The 24,278-nt window shown below is 42.1% G+C and overlaps 1 protein-coding gene across 1 annotated transcript in view; it reads left to right on the top strand.

Annotated features, from left to right (window-relative positions):
- Positions 1-5,040, top strand: part of gria1a (glutamate receptor, ionotropic, AMPA 1a) — a gene marked incomplete at its 3' end in the record, with an annotated part of 76,981 nt that extends 71,941 nt beyond the window's left edge. The window contains exons 15-16 of the mRNA XM_080466170.1: positions 2,787-3,044; positions 4,873-5,040. Of these exons, the coding sequence (XP_080322296.1) occupies positions 2,787-3,044; positions 4,873-5,040 (426 nt within the window). The remainder of the gene's footprint in view (positions 1-2,786; positions 3,045-4,872) is intronic.
- Between the last annotated feature and the right edge of the window lie 19,238 nt (positions 5,041-24,278).

The raw sequence follows: 24,278 nt of genomic DNA, 5'->3' as shown, positions 1-24,278 counted from the left end.
CAACCCCATCTACCAACTCCCAGCAGTTTACAGTGAGAAGGAATAAAGCACTTCTTCACTTTGTTCTTTTTGTTTTGTTTTATATTGTTTTTCTGCGACTGGTATATCTTCAAGGTACTTCTTAGAATTTGGTGACTACGAGCCAGCATGATTTAAACCACAGAGGGAAGAATCAGCTTCTTCATTGCACATAGTTTGACACACTTGCCCTGCTGTAAGCATGATTTTTAGATTAATTACTGATATCTAGTTGTAGGATGTATAGATATAATACACTTCATAATACATATATGGAGACACATTATAACGTCTTACCCATCCTCACATAACTACAACTATTTATACTGTATAGACTCAAGACTCCAATTCATAGCTATTATTTGGTTAATATAATGTACATTTTTAATAATTCCATCACACAAAGCACCATGAAAAGACATGAATGTATGTAAGTGCCACTGAGATTGAGACAAATAACCAAATATATGAAGCAGTGTCAAACTAAACACTTGTTAGTGCTGCTGCATGAATGCATGGGGTTGTGGAGCGTCTATGTACATAACTTGTACTAAATCTGACTGATAAACGGCACAAGTATTTTTAGACTTCATATGAATTTTGTGTCAAATGGTTCTTGTGACCACATTGCGAACGGTTTATTTTAGCCCATAATCAGTTTTCAGTGTATGAGGCCTGTCCCACAGAGTGAGGTTTATCTGACTTCACTAATAAAACTTAACATTTACGATTCTGAAAGATCGACATTAGACATGTGGATACAAAATAATAGCCACGATGAAATGACGTCAATATTGATTTAGAAGAAGGGAAACTGTTGATTATTGAAATGTGGTTATAGATTATAATGTGGAATGTGTAAAAGTGAGTAAATAGACCTAAAAAAGTAATAGTTGACTCACTGCTTGGGGGGGGGGGGGGGGGTCATATATTTAATTTAATTCAACTTTATTTATATAGCACCAAATACACCAGAGTCATTTCTAGGTGCCTTTTACGGAGAGAAACTAACCGAATTTCATAAGTCTACTACTCTCTCTCTATATATATATGTGTGTTAGTTATTTGTGAATTTTTGAGAGGTGGACTCCTTTTGTCATGTTAATTCATATTTGGAAGTGAGAATCCCCAGTTCTATGAATGAATCCCCTCTCAGCTTGCGACTTGTCGATGGAGGTGAGTCGTGTCCAGTTTGCACAATGGAAAGACGACTTCCTCAAATCACTTCCTGATCTTGAAATACGTGTAGCAAACAAAGAAGTTACTTGTCTCCTCCAGTGAAGTGGGGGGGGAAAGAAAAGATTCATGAATAAATTCAAGAGAAAACTGCATTAAAATATTTCATTAACATTCCCCGTGTTGATAGAGAGGAGCGCCGCGCCGAGCGTGATTTGTTAAATTATCAAAATGACTTTGACCAAAAATGTAGTTTGAATAAATCACCGGGAGCTAATTTTCCCTCTGTAGACTTATCTTCCTTTTTTTTTTTCTTTTTTTTTTTGCTCTTAAGAGGCAGATCACAGCCTGTCATCAGGGCTCAGACAGAATACTTTCTTCTTCTTCTTCTTTTCCTTTTTTTTGACGATGGTGCCACCAGGTCACAACGTTGCCTCATAGTCTGTTTCTGCAGTTGTAGAACAATTCGCCAACCTCTATTTATTATTCACTGAAAGCTCCTCAATGCAATAAACATATTAAAAAAAGTTATTGTATTTGAACCGTAGCTGTCCTTCAAACTACGTAGGAAACTCAGTGGGACATACGGTAATAACATCAGGAGAAAAAACATTTTGAAAGGCAGTATTCATAGGAATTATTTGTTTTTACCGCTTCTACTGTGACTCAACATCCTTCAAAAACGCCTTTTTCTTTAGATAAACTTTATTGCACATCTTTAAAATTGTATGAATAATTAGTTATTTTTCTTCTAAAGTTACATCATTGCCTTAATGCGTTTTTTTTTGTTTGTTTTTTTATTATTATTATTTTGTTCTCTGATCCCGTACAAATGTTAATCATGATGGTTCATGGATGAATTGTAAGCCCCGTAGAGAAACTCCAGATTTGGTCCGCACCATTAGGCATCAAATTCTGCTTTCGCTATTTTTCTGGGATCAGAAAGGAGGAGATAAATCCAAAGATATGCCGCTAATGCTTTAAATCCAGCTTTGTGAGACAGGCCTCCGAAACTATTGTTAATGCTTTGTAATTGTGTGTATTATTTTGGGGGTCTTGTTATCTTTGTCTACCCTGTACTTGTGTGACTCTGTGTGCCTAATTAGTTTGTTTGTGTGCGTGCGTGGGTGTGTGTAAGGACCTGAATCTGTCAACAGCTTCGTAGTGGGGACACAATTGTGGTCCACATTAAACAAAATCTTATTTTTTGGTCTAAGACGTGTTTTAAGATGACACTGAAGTCGAGTTAGCTAGAGTTAAACTTACAAATGGATTTAAGAAAAAAGAAAGTCACAAGTCCATGTATCATGGAAATAAAGGGGACGACTTCCCTGTAATGTAATTCATTGAAGGTGTTAAGGTTAAAGAGTGGTTGTAAGACAATCTGTATGTGCTTGTACTCGTATGTATGCGTGGTTTTGAGTGTCCGTGTTCAATCTGTGTCTTTTTTTTCTGTATGTACATGTTTGCGGTGTGTTATTCAGGTTTTATGTCTGATGTCTGTTTTGTAGCCACTATCACCCCTCACCTCTTGCCTCTGCCTCTTCTCCTCCTCCTCCTTCTCCTCCTCTTCCTCCTCCTCCTCCCTCCAGGACAAGACGAGCGCTCTGAGCCTCAGCAATGTGGCGGGCGTCTTCTACATCCTGATTGGAGGCCTGGGTCTGGCCATGCTGGTGGCGCTGGTGGAGTTCTGCTACAAGTCCAGGACCGAGTCGCGCCGAATGAAGGTGTCCACTGCGCGGGCTGCTGCCGCCTCAGCCGCTCAGGCCTTTCACTGCTCAGCCTTAGACAGTGGTGCTAGCGCCCCCTACACAGAGCTGCAGAGCTACGGCCTGTACGCCAACAACACTGTTAAGATATAAGGGCAGAGCACAGCCACGGGGTAGGAAACGCTGTGATCAAGCCATGATGATGATGATGATGATGATGATGATGACATCTGCCTCCACCTCTTCCTCCCATCTAACCGTGATCACAGTATGGCCTCTCACGGCTTCCACCGCAGTGCCAAAGCTCTCCTGTACCTGTACCTCTCTCTGCTCCTGCCGCTCCCTCGCTCCGTCTCTGTCACCGATCTCCCGCAGTGTGGTTGAATCACTTGATTTTAAAATTGCCCTTATGCCTGTTCATGGATGTTCAGTGTGTTTTAGTCCCATCAGCTAGATATTCTTGCATTATTGCTTTTTTTTGTTTGTTTTTTTTTGCTTTATTTATTGCATTATTATTATTAGTCATCCTTGGGTTTCACAAGAGGAAAATGAATACAGTAACTTGTAATGTGCACAATTTTCCGAGTTACGCTTTTGGGGGGGATGGGGGGTGCGTTAACTACACATTTCACTTTTTTTGGTTCAGCTTACATAGCAGGCCTCCTGTTATATCCCATTACTGCATTCATTACAGTAATCTTAAGCCTACTTTTCCAGCATTTCACAGGTATAAAGGCAATTTAAATCACAGTGGTACATCTATCTACCTCTGTCGCTCTGAGCAAATCTCTCCCCTTGCTCCTTCCTCCTCCTTCCTTTTTGCTGACTGTCTCGCAAACGCAGAGCCCATTGTGGTGAACATCGTTTATATGTATACCATAAGGCAGGCCCGGTGCGCCACGCATGTCCTCCATCCCTGCTTTAACCAAGAAACGGTCTAACTCAAACTGTTGTCTGTGCGTGATCTCCAAGTGAAGACGTGTTGCTTTTGTTATGCTTAGTGAGGATTCTCCTCCAGCAGCTGTGATTTCGTAGCCGTTACTCATCTGTTTTATGGATCAATTTACAACCAGCAGCCTTTGATTTACCCGTCCAACATCAAAGTCCCTCGGGGCACACAGTAAACAGGAAAAAAAATACAAAAAAATGAAGGCAGGGCCAAGACAGGGAAGAATCTTCTGTGTGAATCTCATGTTTTCATCAGTCTGCAGAAAGGCACCTGATCAGTATGCTGATGAGACTGGAGAGGAGCCTATTAGTCCAACGGCTCCTTTATTCTGTTTGGCTTGAAAGAAACAACAACACTGTTCCAATTAGAGGCCGTTGTAATTCTCCAATCCCCGTGCAGCACTTACCGGTTACTCTGGATCAGCCTCGCTTTGCCCAATTTAATCAGCTTTAAAATAGGGGGATGCGGACTGACACACGTGAACACACACACACACACACACACACGAGCATCGCACATCATTAGGTCATCTTTCGAGCCCAGTGGCTTTTATTGCACGCGACTGTAGAATGGAGCTATTAAACCTCTGAGTGAAGCCCCGGCTCCCATCTCACTGCCCACATCTCTCTCTGCTCCTCCTATTACAAATTAGGACATTCGATGCATAATGGCCGGCACCAGAGTTTACCACCCAGGAGCATCATTCCGTCCCTGATAAAGAGCTTAAAAACCTGCACCTTATGACTCCTCACAGCTCAATTTGCGCCTCAGATTCTCAGCATCCCTGCACCACGTTCAGAGTGCAACATAAACAGACTCTCCTGTGCGTATATTTCTGTGATAATACCCAGAGAAGCTGCACCATCCTGCAGACGTAGCTGAAAGTAATGTCATTTTTTTTCTGTGTGCCGCGAGCTTTTATATGTTTCATTAGAAGTCCCATTTAGGTTTCAGTGCATATTTGTTCCACTGACTGAAGTGTGGTCTGCAGGCTAACTGTCATGTCTTTGTCTCTGGCAGCAATCCATCAATGACGCCATGCGCTGCTCCACCCTGACCCGAATGAGCGGCAACGGGAGCGGCGGAGAGAACGGACGAATCCTCACCCACGACTTCCCCAAGACCGTTCAGACGCTGCCCTGCATGAGCCACACCGCCAGTATGGGACTCGGTGCCTCAGGCATGTGATCATTAGGTTATACCGTGCTGGCGGCGAGGGATAAGCAGGGTGGGGCAGAAGAAGAAGGAGAGCACAGGACTCTATTAACCTCAAAAATCATGGCCGTCTGGTTTGACCCATCGACTCTCCTGGCTGTCGACGCACCTGACCTGAAATAAAGACTTAACTTTACTGCCAAAATGCACTCTCAAACCGCTCCATACAGACTACGAACAGAAACGTGCAACACTTTTTTTTAAAAAAGATAAATAAGTGGATGTCTGGAAACAGAGATGCCGAAAAAAAGAAGGGAAATGTGCTGCAATAAAAGAAGCCGTCGATAGGGGGGCGCATTTTTGAATTTTTTACAGTGCTCATTTGTGTGGAAAACAAAAGAACAAAAAAAGAACTTTATTCTTCAGTGTGACGCCTGCGCTGTGCCATTTCGATGGAGCTGTTGACGTTAGTCTGCGTGTGCAATATCCTCACCTCCACCGCTGACCTTGTACTACCTACATGCTTTTTGATGGCTGATGGAACGTCTTTGCACAGATGTGGCAGAGGAGGATGGACACTTGTGACTGCTGCAGTGATTCAATCTTGTTTTTGGACACACCCCCACCCCCCACCCACCCCCCGCTTTCTCTTTCTCACTCTCACATTCATGCTCCTTTTTTTTTTCTTTCTGGGAGGGACACAGTGCTCCGTATAGCTTAGCTGATTTTTATGATACAGTGTATGGTTTACACTGTTGTAATAGCGTGAAGAGCTTTGTCACGAGTAGATTGACTCAGTCTATCTGGAGGTTAATGCTGTTTAAATCAGCCATTAATTGGGCTACAACAAACATGCATTGCTGCTACACCTCATTTTACACATCATGCCTTGTCCTGGTGCCATATGACCATACTCACAAATGCACCCAGATACACTGTACTACTGGGTCATTTGTTTGGAGAGTTTTCGACAAAATAGTGCTCACCGTGATCTGTGTGTGGGAAAGCGGAAAGAAGAAAACACTGACACGATCTTCTGTGGCTGTGTACAGTACTGAGTGACCTTACACTGTATTCTACTGTTGTGACATTCATAGCGTCTCGTAGGATTTTTCTTTTTTTTTTTTTAAAGGTTCGAATTCAGAGAAAATATTCAGACTATTGTTAGATAGTTGTTGCATAATTCACTCACCTCCGTGATGTATTTTTCAGCTCTGTTCGGTTTTAATGAAACGGGCGGCACTGCTCTTCCCTCTCAATTTATTGAGGGTGGCATATCCCCTGCAGATCGTGAGTGGCCTATAAAAGGAAACCTGGCCTCCTCTCGCCGTTGCTAGGAAGGAGGCGCGATCGGAAGCGCTCGGCGTGACCTGACGGATTTACAGTTGCTATTACGTGTCTTTATCGGAAGTCAAGGTTATGTCGTTTGCTGCGCTGCTCAGCGGTGGAGTTCTCCCTTTCAGATCACGTCATGCGGATGGAAATCAGAGTGGCAGGCGCTGGACAACAGAGGGCAGAGATGACGAAGGGCAGATAGCCACTTGTTAAAGGAACATTTCATCCCACAACATCCCGGTTCTTTTCTTTCAAGAAAGATCGGCTTCAACTGATAGACTCTGCATTTCATGGCTTACTTTGGCAGTCAGTGTGCTAATTTATATCCCTGTGAGTGAGTGCGTGATCGGGTGCAGAAACTAAAACGTCTGATTCTGTAATTTTATGTCAAATTACATTGTTTAGGGATGGGAAAGGGAGGAAGGGTGTCAGGAGTTTCGTCTTATTTTCAACAATTCCAATGAAAGGACAAGCCAACACTGAGTGGGTTCATCTGTGTAATGCTGTGAAAACCTATTTTCTCCATTCGCTACATGCACAAACAATTTCCTGCCAAACGGTTTCACTTATTTTACATGAGTGATTTCAGCATTTTCGCTCCTGTCTGTCCTTTTTTTTTTTTCCCGCTTGTTTGATATGCATTGAGAAAGGTGTTGTCACATATTACTCACAAGCAATATTTCAATCACAAAGGGAATGACAGAGGCTTAGGAGTCCATGTGAGACTACTGTCTGTCAAAATTCAAGCGAATCACACCCGTGCAGTAGTGGAAATGGCTTGTCACTTCATGCTCGATTCACACTGATTTTAAACATTAGCTATTGCACATTTTGTAATTTTCATGTCCTATAAAAATAGCTTTATTACTTTGTGATTCTCTTCTGCTATGTGAAGGCAGTCAGTCTTATTTCCACTGATATCTAATGAAGATTCTGCAAATGCTAAATTCCAAGGCCAGGCTACGATCCAGTGAGATACCCGATGACACTGACACACCAAAAAGCAGAAATAGGAGTCAAAATGACAGCCATGTGATTGGATAATGGCCCGTCTTGCCATCCTTATGTGCAGTTTCTGAAGAAACCACACTTGGAAAATGTCCGTCTTCCCCAATCGTCTTTCCTGTACATTTTAAGAATAATATATGATAAAAAAACTAATGAGTAGCGGTAGAACGACCCATCAATCGTCTTTCCAGCTTAATGAACATGTCGAAGTATTGAAAGCAGACACATCCCTGTCTCCAGCTCTTCTGAGGGGATCCCAAACCGCTCCCAGACCAAGCAAGTGATGTAATCTCTCCAGCAAATGTGAAGACAACCCAGGGGCCTCCTCCTTGTTGGATGTGCCTGGTGAATTTATGATGGGAGTATGACTAGGGGGCATCCTAATCAGATGACGGAGCCACCTCAACTGACACCTCTCAGTGAGAAGAACTCGATGTTGAACCTCATGCTATTATGAAGAGTGAGACCCGCCACCCCGAGGAGAAATCTCATTGCAGACCCTTGGATCAGAGATCATGACACAACGTTCATGATGTAAAACCACAGCTCATAAAACTCAACCTTGTTTCATCAAAACATACTTCCTCCGATCTAAATACAATGTAACTTTAATAAATGTGAATTAAAATCATAAAATAAGCTTTACAGCAGAAAGCCATAGGTGTAACGGGTGCAGTGGTCAGGTTACTTAAAACGATTTTGCAAAATTTCAAGGCAAAACACCTTTATTTGGCACACATAATCAAATGTTTTGATTGTCTGTGGATCCCAACAGCAATATATTCTATTATAAAACTTGCGTGAGTTCAGTCCTTAATGCGTGAGGCAGCACTGCCATACATTTTTGGAATATGCTCCAATATGGCAGCTTTGTAGATTCAAGTCAGGATGATGTACTGCAACTGTCCATGGTACTGAAGGGAAATGTCGGCCAGGGCAGCAGTGTGGCGTGATATATGTTGCTAATAAGGAAAAAGCTACAGTGCATCAGCCTTTTATTGCACCACTCATATTCATCTTTTAAGATTAATTCATTGTTGTTGGTTGTTTTTATCTTTGTTTGTTTTTTTTGTCTTTCCGCTGGATTTCTTGAAGGAAAAATTCAGACTGTTATCTGGTAGTCTTACAGGTGAAAGCTGTCAGAGCAAGAGAAACCAATAACAGTTTCTCACAACAGCCAGAGGCTAAGTAAAGGGTACACCGTGTACCTTCTGCCAGCACGAACCTCCTCTCCTTTCACCTGTATATCTTTTTTTTTTCCCTCTCTCTTTCACTCCACCGACGCATGTCAGGCAATTTAATGTACCTGGACCGTCTGCAGCCGTTCAAGAACATGCAGAAGATCCTTTGGTTTAGACAGATGAAGCAGGTCATGAGGGAAAAGTGGGTATGTCAACATGACAAATTTACTTTATTTTACAGCAGTAAATGTGCTCTCATGCAGTAACCACCATCATCCTCATCATCATCAGAGATGCTCAAAATCTGCGAGTCTAACAGGGTCCAGAGGTGTCATTTTATTTTGAGGCGACGGGAAGGTTGTTGCTTGAAATGGGTTTTCTTTTCCACTGCTGTTGGATGTCAAGGGTCAGCGATAGATTATGTACTGTACACACCGGCTGACCTCTCATTTCACAGCAAAGACCCGGGCGCCTGTACAAAGGCAGCACTCATCCTCTGCTTCCACAACGGGTCGCGTGTCATTTTCTTTATTCTCCTCTTGAGTTTCTGCTTTGAAAAATAATTGAAAAATAACTTGGGGAAAAGAAATGATAGTATCAAATCTAATGTATGACCTGTTGCTCTTCTAGTCTACATCGTCATACAAGAGGAGAGAAATAGGCAGTCCGAGTTTACTGAATTAATACATATCTTCACCTGTTATGTATATAAAAAGGGATTTTCCTTCTCCTCCCGTTAGAATGTTTGAACTCCTTTGCAATCATGCCTCGGTGTACCGGAAATCAGTTATCTGCCGCGTGAAGACTTTTCCTTTCCTCCCTCATACGCTTCTTCTTTTTGCTGATGATGTATTAATTAGTGCAGACCACAGCACCCTTCATTGGAGGCTTTACCCTGGGAGACATGTTTTATATGACATGACAAGATTTGTAAAAAAAAAAAGAATTAAAAAAAGAATTAAGAACACTGGGTGTTTGTATTATAAAAGGAGAGTCGGGGTGCCCAGGAAGCGGCACTTTGAAGACTTTAAAATTTTAAACACACGCACACACTGATGTTGAATAATCCGTAGATGCTAATGTTGTTTAAAGCCAGTATTGATTTTAGTTTGTTGTTTTTTTTGTTTTTTTCTCAAAAGAAAAGTCCTGTTAGTATTTTTTAAGTGCTTGAATTTTAAATCCATGTGAATATTTCTTAGTTGTTTTTTCTTTTAACAGTGTTTTATTACTGGAATCTAATCACAATTTGTTCACCAGATACATTTATTGGTTTGTTTTTTTTAAACTTTGGAAAGGATGTCACTGGGTTTTAAACCTAAAACTATCATCACTATATATATATATATATATATATATATATATATATACATATATATATATATATATATATATATATATATATATGTATAATATGAAGGGTCAGATTTTTGAGAAATAAAACTTTTTTTCTAACCAAAGTGTCCTGGAAGGAAGTCATCATGCTTTTGTAACCGAATAAAGGAATAAACTACATATATTTGTTCGGCTTTATTTCCAGGGGGAGTCGTATATCTTACACCGTGCCTTGGGCAAATGGGATATGACTTTAGATATTACATGCAGAGGAGGATAAAGCTCTCCCTGGGACTGAAACGAGTGCAGTGATCCAAAAAAATAATCTCAGGCGCTCTGTTTTATGTGAAAGGAAAGAAGAAAAAAAAAAAAGATTTTTTTATTTTTTTTAATTCTTTTATTCTTTCTTTTAACATGAGCTGCAAACCAATTGAACAAAATCAATTTCCGCTTACTTCCTGGTCCTCATTGGAGTCACACAGATTAGTGAGGACATTTAATTAAGCCGCACATTTCTCTGAAATTGATTTGCATTCGAATACGTGCATCATTCGTTTGTATCTGAACAGAACCGTGAGCTCATATGACCAGAAGAACAGAACAGAAAAGGTGCTGGATCAGGTAGTGTTTTGAGATTTTGCGTTTTAAACCCAATTGCATCCACATCACTGACTGACACATTACCTAGATAAGTTCACTTTTCCTGGGGGACGGTCCTTGTTCTAATCGAGTCGCATTCCTGCACAGTTTCAATGTGCTGTCACTTCAACGTGCCTGATAGTAATGATTGGCTTGTTCTCAGACTCTCTGCAGAGCTTCATCATGATACATTCATTAAAACCAGGTGTGTTGGAACTGGGTAGTGTGGAAAACATGAAGGACTGCAGGCCTCAACGACCATGAATTCCCAACCCTGGAATGACTGATCCACCAAATCTGTACGTTAGCAGGTTTCCAAAGGAATTTGCTTGTCAACCTGATCATGAGATCAAATGCAAATAATTCTACTAAGACACGGGCGGCCAACAGCAGAAAGCTCCTAGAAAGGTAAGCTTCTGTTTATTTGAAGCTGCTAACGCATCATGTATAGAAACAAAGTAATGTTTCATGTTGCCGACACTCTGATATCTTGACGGTTGCTTTCAGCAGGTCTGAGTTAGTACAGGATTAAAAAGGCAAGGAAAACAGTTTGGAGAATAGGAGTCCAGATGACACTTTAGCTGTTGTTTGAACAGTCTGCCAGCTGAGCAGGACACAGAGGGACAAAGCTCAAATCAACCTCGAGGTCACAGCAACACATTAATCTGCAACACCTCATTCCAACCACTGTTAACCAGGGAGAGCTGCTGTACCAGAGACTGTAAATGATTGTGTCTCTCTGTGTCTATGTGTGAACACATCTTAAAAATGAGAAAGCTGGGATGGGCTTAAACTTGTCTGAAGTGGGTAAAAAAAAAAAAAATAGCAAACATGGACTGTGTGTGAAAAGGTCAGGTACCTTTTATTTTGATAGAGAAAGTACATTTAATTGTTAAGCCCATAGGATTGTAAATGCAGTGAGGGCATGTAAAATGGAATTTATCAATTAGGGATGGACTGTCAAAGTGCAGGAGGATGAGCCCCCTCCGAGAGCTTAAACCACATTGCAACCGGATTTATCACTTCATAAGATATAATTGTGAATGGCTTTAGGGCTTCATTATGCTCTCTTGCTAGTTAGAGGTTTGGCATTGAATCTTTTTCACTATTCTAATTCTCCATTACAAGAAATTCAGTCATAACAATGTAATTTTTCTAATTTGAAATTCATCCCAGAACTCTATGGCACCTCTCCTGGGGGCCCTTAGTCATACATGTTTGTATTTACAGGTCTGGTTCTGCAGTTGTGGTCCATCCAAAAAGCATAAGGGGTTCCCTCTGAATATATAAAGTGTGAAACCTCCATTAGATTTGCGTCTCAGCAAAATACTCTGGAGCAGATGGGACCTGCCTGAAGCAGCTCGCCAGTGTGACTAATGGACGATGGTGTGTAATTGTGTGGTTGGTGAAAGTCGGATATAGACTTCATGGACGGGTGAGAAAATAGAACAGATAGAAATGGCGGTGTAGTGGTTAGCATGCTCTGCTCGGAGTGAGAAATCTCTGCTTCAAGACCAGACCAAGACCTTTCTGAGTGTGATTTGCATGTTCTCCCTATGTGTGTAGTATCAGAAATATGTGTATCTGACTCCCGACATAAAAACTACCTTGATCGTGTGCTGGTGAAGGGAGTTTCTATGCTCCCAACCCTACAAGCAAATCCCTCCCTGCACGTTAGAGCCTCAATCTGTGTTGCAACTTCCTCTTCTGTTCACCACAGCTATGCACTGATCAGCAGTCAGAAAATTCAGAATACAACCACTTTAGGAACCCAGAAAATGAACCATGTTTGCTTGACAGGCTGAACCCATCACTCCTCGCACAGAAGAAAAAAAAAAAAAACTGCACGTTCAGCACAGCAGGGGAGTGATGATAATATCGTCCCCTCGAGAGGAATGAAACTTCAGAGCTCTCAGGTGGATGCTGGGCAGTATCTAAGCTTATGAAATTCTTTATATGAAGTAAGCGTTGCCACAGCTTTTTAGGCTGGGCGCCGAAAAAAAAAAAAAAAGAATCGTCAGAGCACCGCAGGATTCAACCGTGTACGACATGCATCACCAGCCTGCTGAAACCTCCACAGAGTTCAGTCCTAGCAGCTCCATGAGTGATAATTTTAAATAAAAATGGGTCCTTGCAAACACTTCTACACACATTTTACATCATAAACTCTAAATTGCAGTTCGCTTTCTCGAGTGCGTACAAACAAAATCAGTGGGGACTGATATAACGGCGCCTGTTTTCAACTCAGTTTCGAAATGGATGCAGCAGAAACGGTGTGCGGTTTTTCGATGAGGACCTTGGAGGATAGACCGAGTTAAAAGGGTTAAAGCAGTGTGCCGTGTGCAAGTGCTGTGGCAGTCTGCAGCTGACCGTCTGAACTCCCCTGGGGGGGGGGATTCGCTTCACTGATGCAGAAGCAGGAAACGAGCTGTAGCATGGTCGGTTTGTTGCTCAGTCAATTTTTGCAATTTTACGTCTTATTTCAAAGTCTCGTGTGTCCCATTTGTGCACAATTAGAAGGCAGCAACAAGTCAGAATGATAAAAGCTTCCCAATTTGAGACACAATACTGTTTGTGACTTTTTTTTCTCCCCACCACATTGTAATAATGTGATCACTCCAAACAGACTGAGATGTTAGCAAAGCTGCTACTGGCAGCATTTAATTGGATTTCTTGCCGGTTGGGTAATTCAGTTGTTTTTTCTGATTGTGTTATATACATTAAAGCTTAGAAGGTGTCCACACGAGAAAATGCCTTCATAAGCAGAGAGAAACATTTCATGCAACAGTTGTCTCTCATAACATTGCTCAGCCTGGAAGAAAGAATTATTATAATGAAGATGTAAATATAGAAGGTGTCGGTGTGTTGCAGTGCGAGTGCGTGCGTACATTGTCTAGTATGTGTGTTACATTAGAGATAGCAGGGTGTCATGCTGTGTCACACCCCGTGATTAGTGACATCAACTGCCAGAAAGGCCCCACTCTTTCCCTCCGTGACAGCCCGCGGCCTACTGTATAATTAAGATCTCGCTTTTCTCTCTCTTTCTGTCGCTTTCTTTCTTCCTCTAGGTGTTGCAGCAATCACAAGTTCTTTTTTTCCCTCCTGGTTTTTCATACGTGTTTACCTCTTCTCAACCAACACTGTGATATGTGGTTGATTGGCGAGACTTGTGCTATTAAAGTGTAATTTTTGTGCGTCACCTATTTTGGGGCAGCCATGGCTCAGTCTGGATGTTGGTGAGTTGATCCTCATCTCTCACATGTGTCGATGTGTCCTTAGGCAAAACATTAGACCTCAACTTGGTGTGTGAGCTTTTTTTTTTTTTTTTTTTTTCCATGGGAACGGTTTCTATTACTATGAGTGTTTGGACAAGTGTGAATGTGTGGTGTGTGCATGGAGGCTGAAGCAGTAAAATACACTATATAGGTAAATTTCTGTTTTGTGAAAAAAGGCGCAGCTGAACACTTTATTTTGTTGTAAGGTGTAGTTCTCTTCTACCCTGCTGAATGTCAATGTGCAAAACCTTTCTAAAAGACAGGGGGTTGTAATATGCTTCTCTATACTCTTTAAATATGTGATTTGCCCCGACCCTGTGAGCATTTTCGATGGAATCACAAATCGACTGATCGTATCTAATGAAGGCGCCACTTAACTTTTCCCCGGAAAACATTTGTCGCGTTTTGGGTGTCTGTTTCCATGGTGCTCGGAGCCACTGAAAAATGGAAGTTCTTGAAAACTGCTCCCATGGTGGAACTTTTCAAAATTGCTTTGACTCTGTTTCTATGGAAACACAACTTTTTTGGGGAGAAAGAAATAACCGATGTCCGTGAAGACACTTCTTCTGCACATATGCGAGTAGATCGAGAGGAACAACAACGTTTGCCTCCAGAGTGTCACTTGGTCCTTTTCTAGTTGACGGTCACCTGTAATAGCAATCCAACTTAAGTCGTCTGTCGCCACAAACGTCTGTGTACTCACCATTGTTAATGTAATAGCGTTGTGCTGTCTACACGCATGTGTGTCTAGCGCCAACTCATGGCCGGGCATGCCAACTACATTTTCAGCATTGTTGCAGTTTCCGTGTAAGCTGACGTCGATCTGAAAATGTTGCTGTGTAAATGCCAAATACCTGTACGCAGTTTGCACTTTAACGTCAGCACGAATGCTGTGGGTTCGAGTACAGGCTGGGCTTTTCCATGTGGAGTTTGCATGTTTTTCATGTGTGTGGGTTTTCCTCCCAGCCGGCCTCTGTGATTGACTGGTGACTTCTCTGAGGTGTATCCTGCCTCCACCTTTCAGGTGAAATCAGCTCCAGTGACTCTGACAAAGCAGAATAGAAGATGAATAGATTGAACCTTCTACAGGCACTTTTAGTTCAGTATCACTAGTCCTTTATCAATAATTGTCAGAAAAAAGTGTCTTTTGCTTTGCATTCGCATGCCTCTGTTTATTTGGGGGGGGGTCAAATTCAGGTGTTCTTGAGTACCATTTTCTTCTTTACTGACTGCATCCATTACAAACGCTGCAGCACCATTACAGCGAACTTCAATGCACATACAGTGCTACTGGGCTTCTGAAAATATCATTCAAATTTTGAACACACCCCGTCTGCTTTGAAGGGTTTCTATCTGAAATACAGAGAGCACTTAACTCCTGGTGATTTCACCAGCTCTTCAAGGTTCAAAGCATTTTCTGGGAAAACTGCATAACTTCCAAAAGTTTGTATTTCTTTTTAAATGTATCCATTATATTAAAAATGCTATCATTTGATTCCCATTCTTTGAAAAGTACATTGATACCATCCAGTATTGAGTAATGGAAGAAAAAGTGTTCCATGTGGAGGTTCAATTTACATCATGGGTATGTTTTGAGTTTCTGGGAAATCATGGTGAAAGGTGGTGAAAGCGCTCTGGACATTGTTTGGTCCTCTGTGGGACTGAACTCTGCACATTTTATTCTTTTTTTTTTTTTTTACCAAAGTGCTGAAGGAGATTTGATTGAAGCTGGTTGTTTGTCTGTAGAACTTGCAGAAAATAAAATTGCCGCCACAGGGTCAACGCAGCGCAGCTGTGCAAACATCATCTAATGTTGCATCATTGCGTCTGCCAGTTGCTGCAATCTTTTGTATTGGTTTCAGATTAAAAGCCCTCATTTTATATTACAAGCCCCTGAGCATCTCATACAAATGTATTCCTGTTATTTCTGTGTATTTTGGGTTCATATTTGTATTAAGCTCTGAGTGTTGGCGACTATTCCCAATAAGATAACGTTAAATTTAATATGTTGCAAAATCAGTTTTTTAACGGTAGAATTACTGAAATGTAGTTTTTAATCCTCCACGGCACATTTCAACAGTAAATTCACTTTGATCACTGTTAATGTAAAATAAATCCAGCATCTCTTGGTCACACGACAAGCAAACTTCAGAAATGATATATATTTACACTTCCTGTATTCACAACATTGATGCTTTTTTTCCCCCTCAGTTTCTCTTTAACATACAACTAAAACCATGTCTGGAGGTAAAACTCTAGCTCTGCATATGAACTGTGTCATAGAAGAATGAAGTTCATGTCCCCAGGTTTTTCCAAGTAATCACTCTTTATCTAAAATTAAATCTGGATGTCTTACATGTCCTGATTTTAAAAACCAAAATAAATCACATCCCAAAGTTGTGATGTTCACTGAATTTGCAGGAGTATGTTATTAAAAAAAAAAAAAAGACGAATTAAGCAGCCAGTTAATTGCCGTTCTTAGAAACACCCACAGGTACGCTGATGTGGAAGTATTATGTAAGTCTGAGGAAAGAATTTTGATGAGGGAACAGAAAACATGCAAACAAGCAGACGGGATGAGAATGAAGAGAGCGGCACGGGGAGAGTATCTTGTTCCAGCCTAGAGAGTCATTGAAAGTGAATGCTTCGCTAATTGTGTCCAGGTGCAGATTTCTCACACTTTCTATCCCTCATTAGAGATCTGTTGATGAGCAGCAGTGGCAACAGCAGCCACATCTTACCTACACAAGTGGACACGCGCACAAAAATTCCCACACTAATAGGCATACTCAGAGCTTCTCTAATGGGCACAGCTGATTAGCAGCGGGGCCAGTTTCCAAGAGACCTTAAGCAAACACAGGTGTAGACACACACACACACACACACACACACACACACTCATCATGGCTTCGACTTTCATTTATTTCCAGCAGACTTACTCTCAACTTAGAATTAAGTACTTTTTGCCTCAGGCACAGTTATAATGTTACTCACTCAACCTGCAGAAGACCTTGGCGGTTAACCAATGGTCAGTTGCACCTGAGATATTTATTCTTCAAAAGCCTCCTGATGATTTGCAATCGGAGTGTACAGATGAATGCATGCAACAGGTAGATAAACTGCACTGGTAAATAAGCTAAAATCTCTGAAGGCATCAATATTCAGAAGACCAGTCTGTGCAGGTGATCTGATTCAGGCGTGTTGCCCTTTACAAAGTAGTTATGACCGTGCTTGTGCATGCCTGCGTGTCACAGCAGTATTGATTTTTGCTGTAGCCGTCCTGTTTTTTTGGGGTTGTTGTTTTTTTAAATCAGGTCTGATTCCCAAACTCTCTCCTTCTCTTCCTTTTGCATTTGAGTAATGCAGTTATGAAGAGAGGTAGTCTAACTTGGTTGCCGTGTCTCCTCCTTCCATGTGAGCCATGCGTTTCCAAATAGAGAAAGAAAGGAAATCAATAGTGGTGAAGACGCCGCTGTCAGCTCGTGTTGTCGGGACGAAGTGGAGTCTCGCAGCCATCAGGGAGGAAATTCTCAGTCCTCTGTGGAGCAGCTTGGATAAGCTACTTCTGAATCACACAGCTTCATGGATGTTGACCCTTCCCCATGATTTGTATCTTTTCCATCACTTGTATTTCACCTGCTCCGCCTCTGCCCTCACTTGCGCCTTGTCCATTGTGCATCCATGTGTGCTGCCCACACCCACAAGCAGCTGCAGGCAGTGGTTGCACACATTTGTGTGTGGGAGGGTGTTTCTTTTTTTTTTTGTTAGGTTTTTTTTTTTCCCCCTGCTTGTGTACATGAGGAAGGACATAGACATCGACATGCACACGAGACCTGTACGCGCACAAAGACACACTCCGCCCACAGATATGCTTCAAGAAACCCGACATAGCTTGTAGAGCCTCTCGTTTCTCATCCATCGAGCCCTCGGGCCATTTCTTTTAGGCTGAGTGACTGGCATTCGCAGCAGGATGAAATCTGAAGAAAGCATCTAACGCAACATTGGCAATACAGAGAAAACGCCTCAGGACAAGCTTAGTGCCTCCTTGATCAAACCCATGAAAGCAAACACACATGCATATCTATTTTTTATTTCTATACCTGCACAGAAACACACACGCAGTCTGCCATTTTAATTAGCTGCACCTTTCTTGTATAGGTTCAGACTCTCTTTTGCCTTCAAACTGCCTTCCATGAATTCTTGGAGGTAGTTTCCTCAAGGTGCTCGAAACATCTCAGTGATATAGATTTCACTAACATGGCAGCATCAAACAGAAGCGCTCACTCTGTATCGGTATTCAAGACATGTAATATCCCACCAGGTGTCACTGTTGTATTTTTCTGCTTCAGTTAATTTAGGGAGGAAATATTAGACCCAGGGGTGTTTTAGTTCCTGGGCCTATTTGATCGTAATAGGGCTGGACCAGTAGAATGATGGCGTGATAATCTTCATAAAGCAATTTTTATTTTCTCAAGAATTATGTGGGCAAGAACCTGTTGCTTCACAATTTGTGAAGCTTCCAGCATGCATATTTAGTGTTTTGGTAGCTAACTTTCCCTGCAGCATCACTGAACTCTTGGTTACGCACATCGCCGACACCAGTTGGGTGTCGGTGTTAAAACCTATATAACCATTGCTATATTCATTGGTCTGCAAGGAGAGAAGCAAACACCTTCTTAGTCGCTTCCCTCCGACTCCCAGGAAAGACTATAAGGACATTGTTAGCGTGACTGCATGTGAATGGTAGTTTTGAATTTAGACGGAATCAGTATATAATGACTTGTTATTGAGAGAATCCATCCATGACGGTCGCATTTGAACGCGAGTGATGTCAGTGATGATTCCTCCAAAACCAACAGTCAAGTATCAGGTATTTCCTTTGCAGCTCCATGCTTGGTAAACTTAACAATTGTGTTCCACTTGCATTTAGTGTATAGCCATTCCTTAATTCAGCATTCAATTATGGACAACTCAGCTGAGCAAACCTGAGCCGCAGGAGAAAAAAAAAATGTTTGTCTGTATTGGGTTTAATCTCAATCAAATTAAAAACATAACACATTTTTCAAGCTCGGGTATCATAGTGCTGGAGCTGAACCTAGTAACTATGTACAGGATACAAGGACAGTCAATCACAGAGCAAACACAAATGCATGTGTTTGGACTGTGATGGGAAACTGAAGTACCTCTAGAAACGTAACATCTGTGCAGGGAGAACATGTAAACTCCAAACAGAAATGCCAAACGCAGACCTAATCGCAGGACCTTCAAGCTCTGGGGCTCTACCCCATTGTTTGTGATATTAGTGGTACTAACTAAAGTATCTCCACTACCTTCAGCAGAAGTGTCACCAAAAAGAAAAGCCTTTTCAACCCCCCTCCATATTATTTGACTAATACCACAGTTGCTAGGCAACCAATGTGCTACTTTGCAATGCAACTGTGAGGCCGGAAATGCCCCACAGACCGTTTTGTTCCATTAGCGTCACCCTGCAGACCAACCAGGCTCCTCTGTGTGTGAACTGTTCCTTCACACTGAGATTATAAAGAGATGGACATGGCCATTCACAGGACGGTTAGGGCAAGGGAGGGAGGCTCAGTTGGTACCACAAGGCCTAAACTGGACCAAGAAAATATTCACATTAATAAAGCTCATGGAATCGCATTAGCATCTAGGCCATGCTGTGAGACTGAGTTTGTTGAAATAAATTGTCAGGTCAGATTTTTCAGATTGTCTATGTTGGAGTTGGTCAAAGGAAAATAATTTGATATTTACTCCTTCGTGCCAAACCTGAAGCATCTCAAAACTTTGCAGATGCTATAATTTATAGATTGTTGTCCTCTTTTCCCCTCCTCTGTTCCCAACGAGGTCAACTTGTGCTGTATGTGGCCCTGAAAGAAAATGATTTTGACGCATGTGGTCTAAAGGCTTTCAGTTTTTGTCACATGATTGGCTGATTGGACAATGGCCTTTAACAAGCAGTGTGAAAGCTGTTGAAGTAGCCTGTGGGTGTACAGTCAGAAATTATAAATCATGTTCTGCAGCACATTTAAGACTAGAGAAATCTCAAGGGGACTGATATTTTATCATTTGTAGTGCACAAACTTGTCATATCTAGGGTTTTTTTCCCCAATATTAACTATACATCCACCTAATACTATAAAGACAGTCTTTATGAGAAATTCAAGACTTACATGTTTGTGTTTCAGTGAAGTTCAGTGAAAACTTTCTTTTCAACCCAACGTACAGGAGTGCAGAGCCAGCACAAAGTAAAAAGGTTATTTTCCCAGCTCCGCATGCGGGCAGACAGACACCAATCTGCCAGCTGGAGGGAGGACAGTGTTAAATATTACTTTAACACTCCAGTGGTCAGTACACATCATCAAGGCTCAGATTTTGAAGCTCCACTTATCCCATTAGCTGTTGATTTACTGCTGGTAACGCGGTTATATTGCTCTGTAAATGAAAACGTATGAGGATATGATGAGTTATTATCCAGCCGACACTTTATTGGTCCTCTCCCGCCTTTGTGGTGTTGAGGGTCACTCCGGGACCGGGCTGAAAGAGGACAGTCAATCACAAGACAGTGTCTGCTTGTCCAATGTTCCCAAGATTAACTATCTCTGTTTGAGATACGTGCTTCCTCATTGCTGTGGGAATAGAAAAGTTGCCCTGCTGCCAGGCCTCCTCAAGTTAGAGGGGAAAAGCTGGCACCCTCAACCCGACGTCTTGTCCTCTGTTTCCCAACTGTCCATCTCAGTGGATGGAGGCTGGCAATGGCCTTGTGCTGAAGATGGATGGAGGTAGTAAACAGGAGCTGGAGACCGAGGGGGCGTGGAGGATGGGAGGGGGACTGAGGGGGAGATGTATGGCAACCCACATTGCCTCGGACAGAATGACAGATGAGGGGGATTATAGAGCAGGGCGACTTTCAACAGTGATCAAAGTTGGGGAGCCTCCTTTCACAACTGGGGTAGACGCCCGGCCGGTCACCACGGTGGATGGTGTCAAAAAGTAAGGAGGAGAAAATACCCTCTGTTTCAATATATTTCTCTCAATAGTCCTAAATTTCTCATTGAAAACCTTGACGCTCTAAAGCAATTCTCTGATTGCTATTTGCATTTACCGAAGAAGAGCCATTCTTAGAAAAATGAAATATTTTTTCATTCAGCCAATCACAACATAGTGTGGCTGCTTCAAGCTGCAAGTGGGTAATCGCTTTCTCTTCTCATTTCCAGTGTCAGAGTTCACTTGCAAGACACTGGCATCGACCGGAGAAACGGCCTTAACTCCGGATTTCAGCCTTCTCCCACCCGCAGGCCTACTGCATATTCAGCAGGCACACAAATCAAATTTGCCAAAGACAGTAGCATTACCTAAAAAGCATGGCAGCAGTAATGGCAAATTTAGTCTAATGCATTGGTTTTGAATCAGTGCTGTGCATGAATGTTTGCATACAAGCGCAGGTGAATACACACCAGCGCGTGGCGTGTGCAGGTGTGATTGAGGTTTTTGGTAAACACACGATGTGAAGTAAACCCTGAATAATGGATTCGGTCCCTGTAAGAGTAATCAGTGAACCCTGAGCTCAGCCTATTGAAGTTTAATAACATTCTGAATGTCAGAACACATGACAGCAGAGAAACATAATCCCCTCTCTCTGTAGAGAGAGGCCTTAAACTAACTCTACCTCTCTCTCTTTCTATCCCCCCTGCCTCCTCTCTCTCTCTCTCTCTCTCTCTCTCTCTGTCACAGACTGTATACACACACATCAACACGGGTAAAGCCTTTCAGATTAGCTGGTGTGATTTAAACAGCATTTAAAGAGAAGTAAATAAGGGAGAGTTCCAGCTGAACCGAGTTCACCGTATCCCTGTCCCTGCAGGGTTTTGTCACCTTATCACACTCTGCTTTTCCCTGTTTGATAATTAGAAAGAAAGCGACACAGTGCCCTCCATGGCCCTTTTGTGTTTCAGCCCATGTGGTAGTCGCTGTTTGCCGGGCTTGCCACAAACACTCTTTCTTTTTCTTTTGTGAAGTCACAACTTGTTAATAACTGACACCTCGAAAACACTTCTCAGATTTTCATTAAGATCCCTACCTGAGCTGAAAGGAGGGAGAATATTGGACCTGCATTTATCAGGTGGCCCAAAACACAACCGCTAATGAATGAAAATCTTGTTTTGTTTGCTGGATGTGTTTAAAAAAAAAAGCAGATGCTTACAAGACAAAAATAAATTAAGAAAAAATACATCTAAAACCCTCTTACCCCTGTAATGGTTTAGGGGTGGGAAACATATAGCCTCCAGATCAAAACCGCCCATTCAGAGGGTCCAGTCTGAACCCTCCTTACAAAAAGTGAAAATGATGCAGAAATTTAATAAAGTAATACAAATAACTGCTGTTCCTCGTTTATTCACTGTTCTCGTAAGGGTTGCAGACATAACACTGCATCACAGAACTGAACAGCAGATGGTAACATTGCCTACGGGTGACAAAATCAAGTAGATTGTTGCGTATTCGCTGCAAAAACCCAAAAATTCACTGGAAATGGTGGACAATGATTTGTGGGCAACTCACTATACTGAGCATGAAGGTGCATCGTAGAACAAATAGCATAATGTTCCGGCCACCACCTACATTGATGCAGCATTCATACAAGGCAATGTGCCTTGCCCAAGGACACAATGACAATGAAATAGAGTGGGGTTTGAACCGTCAACCATTTGGTTATTGGATGACCCACTCTACCACTGAGCAACAGTGTGGAAATTGTGCTTGATCTTCACTAATATTCAGGTTGTTCATGTTTTTGTAAAAAGTAAATATTAAGTTGCCATTTATCATAATGTTCTGGGGTTGCCAGCCCATGCTGTGATGGTGGCCATTCCATGATGCATGGCTCTTACATGGAATTTCCTTTGAGTTGAGCGAGAAATGAGTCTCGGCTCTCAAGAAACAATTCAGTTCTCTCTTTCCCATACTGTACGTTTTCACCTCTCGGTGCATAAAACATGTTGAGGGATTCAAAGACAATGGGAATTCAGTATTGTGGCTTGACTTTCTCTTCTCTGTGCCTTCTTTTGTGACAAAAATAAGTGAGAACGGGCTGTAACACTGACACCTTGTGGTCGAGGGACAAAATGAAGGCAGCAGTTCTGTTTTATTTTACATACTTCACAAAGATCATCAAAAAAAAAAGGCAGATCGTGGCTCTGGTTGCACATATTGGCGCTTAGATTTATTCTATGACTTCCTATATATTTGATTTTCATACAATGCTATCCCTTCATACTGTATAAAACTATTGTGATATGTACCAAATTGCCAGCTTCTTGCCAATACACAGGACTGCACAATACTGGAATGGTTTTGTCTCCACAACAACAAACTATTGCTCGCCATTATCACTAGTCAAGCTGACTGACCAGAACTAAAATGCCCCGCAGGCCCCCGAAAAGTGTCTTGGTGCTTCTGATGGCCTGTCCACGGTCGATTTTCTTCCCTGTGGTTTCATCTGTGCAGCCCTGAGTTAAAAATGTAACTGTAGATCCGTTTTTAGCACATGGTATTAAACAATTATTTGTTAGAAGCCTAACCCCACTGTCTGTAGTTTAATTTCCCATCAGATAAGATAACCATAAATATATAGCTTCGAGTACACAAACAGCACTGCTGTTTTGCATAGCCTTCCTTAATGCCACATTAACATGTGACATTTATGGGGAACCTAAATCAAAAGTGTTATGATATTTTCCCCACCCACACTGCTGATCTCCATAATGGAACACAACGCCAGCAGTTGATTGTTCCCATTAAATAGGGAACATGCAAATAAAGTTTACCCGGGAAGGCAGGAATGGTGAAATCATGATGGCTAATGATGCCGCGTATATCTGAATGGCTCATTATCATGAGTTTGCATGAATTCAGTACTTGAATGCCTCCTTATCTCTCTGCATTGCTGTCTGTTCCTGTCTATGCCCCCTCACTTTCTTGCATCTATCACATCTCCTCTCCACACTACCCCCCCCCCCCCCCCCCCCCCCCCTTCACTTTTTTCTCGCCCTCCCTTTCTAATCTGTAAAACCGCACATTTGGCTCGGTGCTGAGCATGATGAGAGGAAATGTCACATTCCACTGCGAGCGGCGGACCATCACTCGAGAATGTCAATTGGTCGACTGGTGTTGGGGTGGAGGGAAGCGGGGCAGACGGAGGGATGAATGGGCGGAAGACTGGAGGATGACAGGAGCAGCCCCATTTCATTGTGTGTTTTTTAAAGACGTGGCGTTTTTTTGATGATTATTCTAATCCCACCAAGGACCTCTCAGCCTGAACCGGGTGCCTTATCTGCCCTCCACAGTCATTCTCTCATTAAAACACAATCACAGGCCACCAACTCTAATAAACCTTCAACTTCCCCTTTGAAAAGGGGCAGGGGATGGGTGAGGTGGTGGGGGCTGGAAATGCAGATTACAGTAGGTCTGTCTGCCAGTTGCTCTG

Source organism: Lipophrys pholis (assembly GCF_963383615.2).
Source record: "Lipophrys pholis genome assembly, chromosome: 6".
NCBI classification, from domain to species: Eukaryota; Metazoa; Chordata; class Actinopteri; order Blenniiformes; family Blenniidae; genus Lipophrys; species Lipophrys pholis.
Note: the sequence above shows the minus strand (reverse complement) of the source record. Positions and strands in the feature narration are given on the sequence as shown.